Source organism: Xiphophorus maculatus, chromosome 10 (assembly GCF_002775205.1).
Source record: "Xiphophorus maculatus strain JP 163 A chromosome 10, X_maculatus-5.0-male, whole genome shotgun sequence".
Classification (NCBI taxonomy): domain Eukaryota; kingdom Metazoa; phylum Chordata; class Actinopteri; order Cyprinodontiformes; family Poeciliidae; genus Xiphophorus; species Xiphophorus maculatus.
In genome coordinates, this window is record NC_036452.1 from 3009993 (window position 1) to 3018816 (window position 8824).

General features: G+C 37.7%; 1 protein-coding gene across 1 annotated transcript; it reads right to left on the reverse strand.

Moving 5' to 3' along the window:
• Positions 1-2936: 2936 nt before the first annotated feature.
• On the reverse strand, positions 2937-8824 carry LOC102235101 (heparan sulfate glucosamine 3-O-sulfotransferase 2-like). Its single transcript, XM_005814890.2, has 2 exons — positions 7988-8824; positions 2937-3753 (listed from the first exon to the last, which is right to left on the reverse strand). Exons 1-2 carry the CDS (start codon positions 8482-8484, stop codon positions 3135-3137), a joined length of 1116 nt encoding a protein of 371 aa, XP_005814947.1. The 5' UTR covers positions 8485-8824; the 3' UTR covers positions 2937-3134.

Here is an 8824-nt window from a genome sequence, read left to right on the forward strand (position 1 = left end):
CTACAGCTGGAATCTATCTACGCACTTAAAATCCAGCATAGAGCTTCACCTATTAATCTGGAAATGACTAGATCTTCAGCATGGTATATTTTTTAGTAACCTGAGACCCCAAAATGCACTGAATTCAAAGAATCACCTGGATGATGTTTGTAAAATTACACATTTAAAAATTCACAGCAATAATTTGACTGTGAATTTTTAGGATTAAATAATTATTTAATCCTAAAGTAATCCTAAGCAAATGAACCTTGCTTCATTTTTCAAATTCATTTGGACTATTCATTCATTTATAGATGTTAGTTTTACGTAGCGCTGAGCTAGCTAGGTATTTAGCTTAGCTCAGAGCCAAATATTTAGCTTGGAACTAAATAGTTAGCTTGCTCCCTAAATATTTAGTTTGAAACTGTTACATTTATATAAACAAATGAATGACATTATAAAAGTTTGAGTTTGAAAAACAAACCTTTCTATTTATTTTTCTCTTGTCAGGCTAAATAACTCAAATTACTGATCATTTTTGACTGTGTAATTTTACAAACACCATTCCACATTCCCTTTGTAAAGCTGCACCTCTTTCACAAACAGAAAATGCAACACACACTTAAAACAGCAGAAAATCTCCAAATAAGTCACAGAGCTTTAAAAATGTGTGTTGAATAATCTGCATAGCGATATTTAGTGTCATATTTACCCACACACAACCCTCCTCTTCAGAAGATAAGCCCCTTGCTCATGCATCAGCAAGTGATATTCTTCTGCAGCAAGCAGACAAACATGGACGTTAGTATTCACAGAGCGTAACCAAATACAAACTTTTCGCTGCTATAATGTGACACTCGGTCCCAGAATCTATTTGATAACCTCCAACCACTCAGTGTTCCTTGCTTTGTCTTTGAGAAGTGATTGAAATTCCTCCCACCTCCACCCAGTCATACACCCATCATCAGCCTCTAAGCTCACAACAAACCTTACAGAACGCGACAAACCTCAAACGAATTGTGAACCCAGCAGATATACGGAGAGCCAGGAATAGTAAAGATCCAGACGTTCTCAGTGTTGATCTAACAAGGTTGAGCCTTTTAATATAAATAGTCATAATGAGCGCTTCCTTCTGCTTTATTTAATGAAACTTAGGGACAAACATTAAAGTGATTTGATATAATTGCAACAGAAATATGAACACATTTAGAAAAGTAAACATATTTGATGCTAACTGAATTTGCAGGAACACCGTGGGTAATAATCGCTGTACAGATTCTTTTCCGGTGGTTTTCTCCCGGTGGCCTTGCGGTTTGGACGTCCCACCATCGTACGGCAGCTTAATGCTTCCCTCCCTAAAGACTTCGCTGACATTTTCCAAGGTCTTGCTTTCAAGGCATGCCTTGATTATTCCCTTTTAAAGCCTGGGAAGCTGAGTTAAAGAGGAACTAATCCTATTCCCCGGAATCTCTTCCCTTTGTGAGAAAGTCAGCAATCTGGTCAGCAGGAATCCACAGCGGCACTAACTGAAATAAGTGACCCAAGAGCTGAAAGGGTTCTTCTGTCTAACAACCAACAGGACGCTGACGCTGGTAACGGACCGCTGGGACTACAAGGTCCCATCAAGAAAAGGCCGGAAAAATGTCTGGAGACAAATGACTCAAAACATCCAGTTCAGCTGTGTATCAAGCAAACTGCATGTGGAAAACAGCTGATATGAAAAGTCTACCCATCTTTGTTGAAATGTCGGGTTTATTGACTTTTAGCCTGTATTGATTTGTATTTATTGATAAAACTTGTGTAGTTAACATCATTTTAACTTTGTTTTGTGTAACCTGCTTGTTTTTAGAAGGCAAATTACTCATTATTCAGGAAAAACAGAAAAAAATTGACTTTTGGCTAATTCTGGAGCACTTATAAAAATCTTAATGAATGTGCATAGTTACTGCTACATAAATTAAATTAATCTTTCCAGAGGTATTAAAAAAAATAAAAATTAAAATTAATGTGGTGCTATAAATTTGCAAACCTTTAGATTAATACTTTCTTATAATATATTTACAATATATTATATATTTAACTTTTAACATCTTTTAATAAAAAACATGGTGGACTGCTCCTACCACAGGTTTTCTGGGTTAATTGAAAAAAACAACATATCTAGTTATGAGATGGAATGTTTTAAATTGTTTTATGTCTTCCCCAAAAAGGTTTTAGTTTTTAATTGAGTTGTACTGAATATATTTCATATTAAACACTGTAAAAACATTTAGTTGTGTCTACTATCATCTACTATTTAAGTCAAATAAATTTAGTGAGTTTTAGATTTTGAGCCTAAATGTTTGAGTTTGTGAAAGATAAACTTATACAGCAGTAAATTGTTAACTTTTTATTAAGAGTTGAATAAACAGAGTTTTTAGGTTAACACTTAAAAAAACTGAAAGAAGAAAAAGAGTGGGAACTATTTCCCAGAATGCTTAGCGGTGTGTTTTTGTTTCCTGAGATGAAGCGTTACATTGATCTGACTCTTGTGTTATTAAGGCAAATGTTTATTTTAATGCAGCTGACAGTTTGCAAAGCTTGAGGATAATGTCCTGATCACACTAAATGTTTCTGAGCTGAATTCATTGAGATGTTTCATAAAATTCATCATCAGATCAGAAATTTGGTTCATGTGATTTGAAACAGGAATTTAAAAGTAAAATAAGTTATTTAAACTTTATATTGTGAGTAAAATAATAGAGAAATGTGTCTCTTTAACTGGGTGAGGACAATTTTTTCTCTTGCATATTGTAAAATAATTACTTTGTTTAAATTGTTGCATTAAGTTAAAACCCTCAATTAACGATTAATGAACTTAAAAAAACAATGTTTAGACAACTTGTCTCTGGTTGTTAAATCAACTTCATGAACTTTAATTTCTGAGTTAAAAGCAAAACTATTTTCTTGTTGACTTAAATTTCATTTTCCAGGCAGCAGGTGGGCTTTTATTTTCTAGTTAAACCACCTTCTAATGTTTTACAGTGAAGGTGGAGAAAGTTCTGAAGTTACTTTTCTTGGACTCATTATTTACAAAAACCTGGCATTGTAACGCAGCTGGGTTGACGTTTTGTATCTACTGTATTCCGTCCCTCGTAGCGATAAGTCTCTAACAACTACTCCCATTTAAAGTCGTGTCCCACCATTTCGTAGAACTTGACGTTATAAGGCCGGTAGAAATCTCTCAGTTGCTCGATGGCGTCTCTGTCTATCTGGACGTGAGTTCTGCCCTTGGACTTGCCCAGGCAGCGAGGCGAGCCGCTGCTCTCCGGCTTTTTAAGGCAAGGGAAGCCCTTGGTGCGATTGAAATAGAAGTGCTTGTCGGTGACGATGCGCTTCAGCCCGAGGAAGTCCTGCACCCGGGCCAGCTCGCCGGCCGGGTCCGTGATGAGACGCTCCCCGCTCACAAAGTGGATCTGAGCCAGGGGGAAGTATCGCAGCCAGTTCTCGAGGTGCAGCGCGTACAGGCCGATCCGGATGGCGTTCCACGACACGTCCACAATCCCCAGGCTCTGGTTTCTGAAGGCCAGGTCCTGGAAGCTGGGCAGATCTGGCGTTTTGGATAAAGTCTGGGTGTAGTCTGATATCGCTCGAGTGACCGGGTCTCGCACCACAACGATGAGCTTAGTTTCCTGGGACATGGCAGAGATCCGGTGCGGAGTCTCTTTGGTCACAAAGTAGCTTGGTGTCTTCTCCATTGTTATTTGGCTTTCAAGGGTCCTTGGCATTAAACCTCTGAATAAAACGAGAAAGTAAAGAACATGGCAGGATTTCTAGTGAAAGAAAAGCTTCTAATAAACAAAACATTGATTATTTACCTGTTCAAAGCTGATGATGTTACCACCAAAAATAAAAATATTAAAGCACGTCAGAACTGCATAAATGATATATTTAGGGCAGGATTACAGTGAGGGAATAAAGCCACTCAAACTTGGCTTCATTTTGAGGATAAAACCAGTTTCTTAATGTAAATGAACAAAGTCATGGAGGCTTGTTGTCGCTTGAGACTTGTGTTGTAGACAGCTTCCCTGCACATCATCCCAGAACTGTTCAAGAGTAATAAATCACCATGAATGCAATAAGAACATGTACACATATATATACACACACACACATATATATATATATATATATATATATATATATATATATATATATATATATATATATATATATATATATATATATATATATATATATATATATATATATATGGTTAGTTCTGGGTCTTTAAAGTAGGCCACGGTGGTACGGATAATGTTTTCAGACGGTTTGTTCTGGCAGAATAGACTGAGCTGCTTATGGTAACCAAAGATTATTTATATTAGATTATGGTTTTATTTTATCAGCACAAAATCAATCAAACAAACAAAAAACCCTGAAATGTTTATTATTATTATTACTATTATTATTATTATATCTGAATTGATTCCCATCAATCAAATCACAAGTTTACTTTACAACAGTAAATTCCTGATTCAAGACAATCTGCAGCATTTGTTAAGATTTTTCTTCCAAATCCAGCACCACTAAAAAGTAAATGTCCCCTTATAAGTTTATTCTGCTTGTATGTTTGTTTAATTTAAAATCTAAATGAATTTCAAAGCAAACCTGGCCTGTGTGAAAATATAATTGCCTCACAAATTGGCTGATCAATCATGTTTTTTTGGGTTTGGGTTCAAAAGATTGAATAGGTAGAACATTAGTGACAGAACCAGGAAATAATCATGCAAAGCAGATTCACTCATTGTAACCAGAGAGACCATTCAGACTAATAAAAAAGGAACAAAGAGCAAATCTTGTTTTTAAGGATTTAAAAAAGTACATTGCAATCATAAACTACTGAATGAGAAACTTCACAAACACTTTTAAATAATGCGCCTTTCTGGGAGATGACATTGTTTTATTACTGCATCACATTGGATCTGATGCAGTAATGAATAAGAATACATTATAGAAGTTGAACTTACCATCAGGTGTCTAGATTCACATTGGTGCATTTTAGTTTTAGAAATTCATACATTTTTATTTCAATAACCTCTAATAGAATTTAAGTTAAATTCAGAAAAATCTTTGATTATCTATTTTAACATTTAATAATTGGTCCCTGGTTAATCCAGTCACAACGATTTTCTGGTGCTGCATATGCAGCGTGAAAAATAAACTTTGGTATTCATCTGTTCTCTGAAAAAATTAATGAATCTTGGTCTCTTAGCAACCAGCCTATCTGCACATTTGGAGATGTGTGCAACTGCAGATGTTGACTGAGGAAAAGTTTGGCACAGAGTTTCTGTCTGGACAACTCTGCTGTGAATCCACCATCAGGCTACACTGCAAAAATCTTACCAAGTAATCTGGTCCAGGTTCTAGTGCAAATATCTTATCAAACTTGACGTAAGACAGAACAAACTTACAAGCAACGTTTTTAGAGCGATAGAAGCTTGTTTTAAGGAAATAATTCCTTAATATTGATGAAGAAATTCTTGTTAGCTGTTTTATTAACAAAGTCCAATTCGTACAAGGTTCCGAACAAGAACCGTTTTAGAAAAAGACAGGAGTGGGAACTATTTCCCAGAATGCTTAGCGGCATGTTTTTATATGTTTAACTAGGAGAGGGCAGTTTCTTTTCTTGCATATTGTGAAATAATTATTTGGTTAAATTGCTGCATTAAGTTAAAACTCACAATTCAAGATTAATGAACTTAAAAAAACAATGTTTGGACAACTTGTCTCTTGTTAAATCAACTACATGAACTTTAATTTCTGAGTTAAAACCAAAACAATTTTCTTGTTGAATTAAACTGCATTTTCAAGTTAAACCACCTTCTAATGTTTTACAGTGCACCATCGATGCTCTGGCTGGTTTTTAAAGTGAAGGTTGCCTCATGATCTGGTGCTGTTGTCATCAGACTTGTTTTCAATGTTTCCCTAACACATCTGAATCCATGAGTGAGTCATTAGCGCGTTCCTGCAGAACATGATGATGTGTTGACGGAGTAATTCAGACATTTGAATAATCCGGGTCACGTTTAAACATACAGGATGTCGTATCAAGAACACAAATTAAACTTTATGGAAAACAACAAAACCAGCACAGGGCACACAGAAAGACTGGAAATGAATGTCTGTTTGCTGGTATTTGTTCTCTGCAGGAGAACCTGGCCAAGCCGGTTCTGCTCTGCGGCTTTTAGCGCGGCTGAGACTTGGCCAGGAAAGCCACCATCTGATGCTTGGCAAGTTCACTGCAGCAATCTTTATTCTTTTGTTTAGATATTGCTTAAAACAAGCCGTGCACAAAGCACCATCAGTTACGGATTTAGAACGAAAAGATTCCTGACAACGAATTGGACTTTGTTAATGAAACAGCTGTTTTATTTCCAAAGCCTCCGTCGCCTGACCTTTTACCAGTTTTGACAGCTGACAGTCAAACGGCCTGTGGGATCACATCTCTGGAAGACGTCTGTGAGATAAAAGGGCTTCAGCTGCCAAACATCCTGAAGAGCGCCAATTAGTGGAGATACTTTCACTCTGTAATTATTGTATACACATTTCCCCCGCAGACTACAAGACAGCAAATCATTAAAGTAGCATGTCTTTAAAAGGAAATGAGAGGGACTTGTTGTCGTACATATTTTTCTTATCAACAAACAAACATTCTTGTTGTTAATCTCTAATGGGGCTAAATTAATAATTAAAGATATGCTAAATGTGTGGGGTGTTAATCAGCCGAATAATGTAGTATCACCAAGAGGTTTTATTATATTTTGTTTTATTGAACAGCAGTGGTGTCAAACTCATTTTGGTTTTGGGAAAAATCAAGGTCATGAAAGCTCTTAAAGGGCCGGTTGTGCCAGAGTGTAGTGATAAAACCTGATCACAAAATGTTAAAATATCAATTAATTCTAAAAATTAAATACTATTGACCATCTTTTCTGTCCTTCCAGAATTTTTTGATTCTTTTTGTGATTTTTTTCAATAAAAGTCAAAGTGTTTGTGGTACTAATTTGGAAATATTTGTGATATTTGTGTTTATTTATGACGGTAAACGTGGCATTTTATTACTTGCTGCATAGATCATGGACTATAACCTGACATTAATTAAAGCTGAGGCAGCTGTTTAGTACATGTAAGAAAGTTTTTAACAATTTTTGAGAAAAATCTGCAATAAACTCCCAATTATGTATCAGCACAAAAAAGTGTGGGGATTTGATGATTTTGCATGAATTTCCACGATAATTCTCAAGAAACTGGAGGGACTGATTGATGTAATTTGGCAGTAAACAGATAAAAACTGCATTGACTTGATTGATAACATGATATTTAAGCTCACTTAGTATTTAGTCTGGAATCTAGAGGGTCACATAAAAAGCTACGGCGGGCCGGATTTGGCCCACGGGCCTTGAGTTTGACACATATGTTTTACACAGACATTCAAGATGGCTGCCTTGCATATTTAAAGTGAACTACTTGCATTTCTCTTGGGTTTTTATCAATAAACAACCAACAGTTCAGCCTTAGTTTTTTTGCCTGTTGCTGCAGTTTGAAAGCAGATTTAAGGTGAAGTTGCGCCAACAGGAGTGGAGAGATACTGTAACTCCAAAATACTCTAGAAAAATGTCTTCCACTAGCAGATTATTTCAGTATAAAAAGACATTTTTACCATAAGTTAATTTATCTGCCAATGGAAGTAGAACTTTTTCATCAATATTAAGGAATTATTTACTTAAAACAAGTCTCTAAATCTTGCTGAAAAGTTTCTTTTGACTCAGTTTATCTTATTCCAAGTGTACTAAGATATCTGCACCGGAAACTAGACCAAAACTAATGGGATAGATTTTGTTTTTGCAGTGAAGTTACAGACTCCAGGAATTCAGTTTCACGTCTTTTCCTTCGAAAACTTAATAAAGAATAGTAGAAATAAAATTCCACGCCTAAACATGTCCATTGATCGCATATGTTTGGTTCTTACCTGTACCACTCCAGACCTCGATCATAATTTCGATCGAAGAAATGCGTTTCGGTTCCAGCCGCTCGGACGTCCGGATGAATCCTAATGAACTCCAGCACCGCCCTCGTTCCTCCCTTTTTCACGCCGACTATGATGGCGTTTGGTAACTTTTTATTGCCGAACTTCAGGTGACTCATCGGAGGACTGGGGGTGTTCTCCCTGCCGGTGCGGGCCGCGGCGGAGTGCCTCAGCTCGGCTTGAGGAGCCTCATCAGCAGCGCTGCTCTTCCTGGCGTCCGGCGGAAACAGACAGGACGGGGATTTCTGAAGGCGCCGTTTGGTACCATCAGCTTGCAGACAGCCGGGCGTCGGATCACCTGACTTTTGCATGACAGCACCGCCGGGGAACAGCGCGCAGTAGCACAGAAACGACAGAAAAAGAGATAAGAGACAAATTGATGTTCCTCTGAGCCGGTGCGAGAACGGGAAAAGTCGACTGAAGATGAGCACGCATGCCATCTCTCCATTTAGACAAACAGTGCATGGTTTTCTAACTGACCAGGCGTCCCATCCTGACTAACTACTTCACCTGCTTCAGCGGTGGAGCTGCCAATAGACTCCGAATCAACACAGACCTTCAGAAACACTGGCGGGTCAGTACTTCCATCCCCACAGGGCGGGAGGCTGTATCTCAAACAACCCAGGAATCCAGATCCCCATCTCCTCAGCTCAGGACCAGGGAAGGTGTCATGTCGCTTCTAGCTGACCTGGAAGGCGACATCCTGTTTCAAAGCTCCCGGAGGTCTCCGTGATCATTACGCACGGCTGGGGTGCCGGAGCGCAGCGCAGCGCGCTCTGT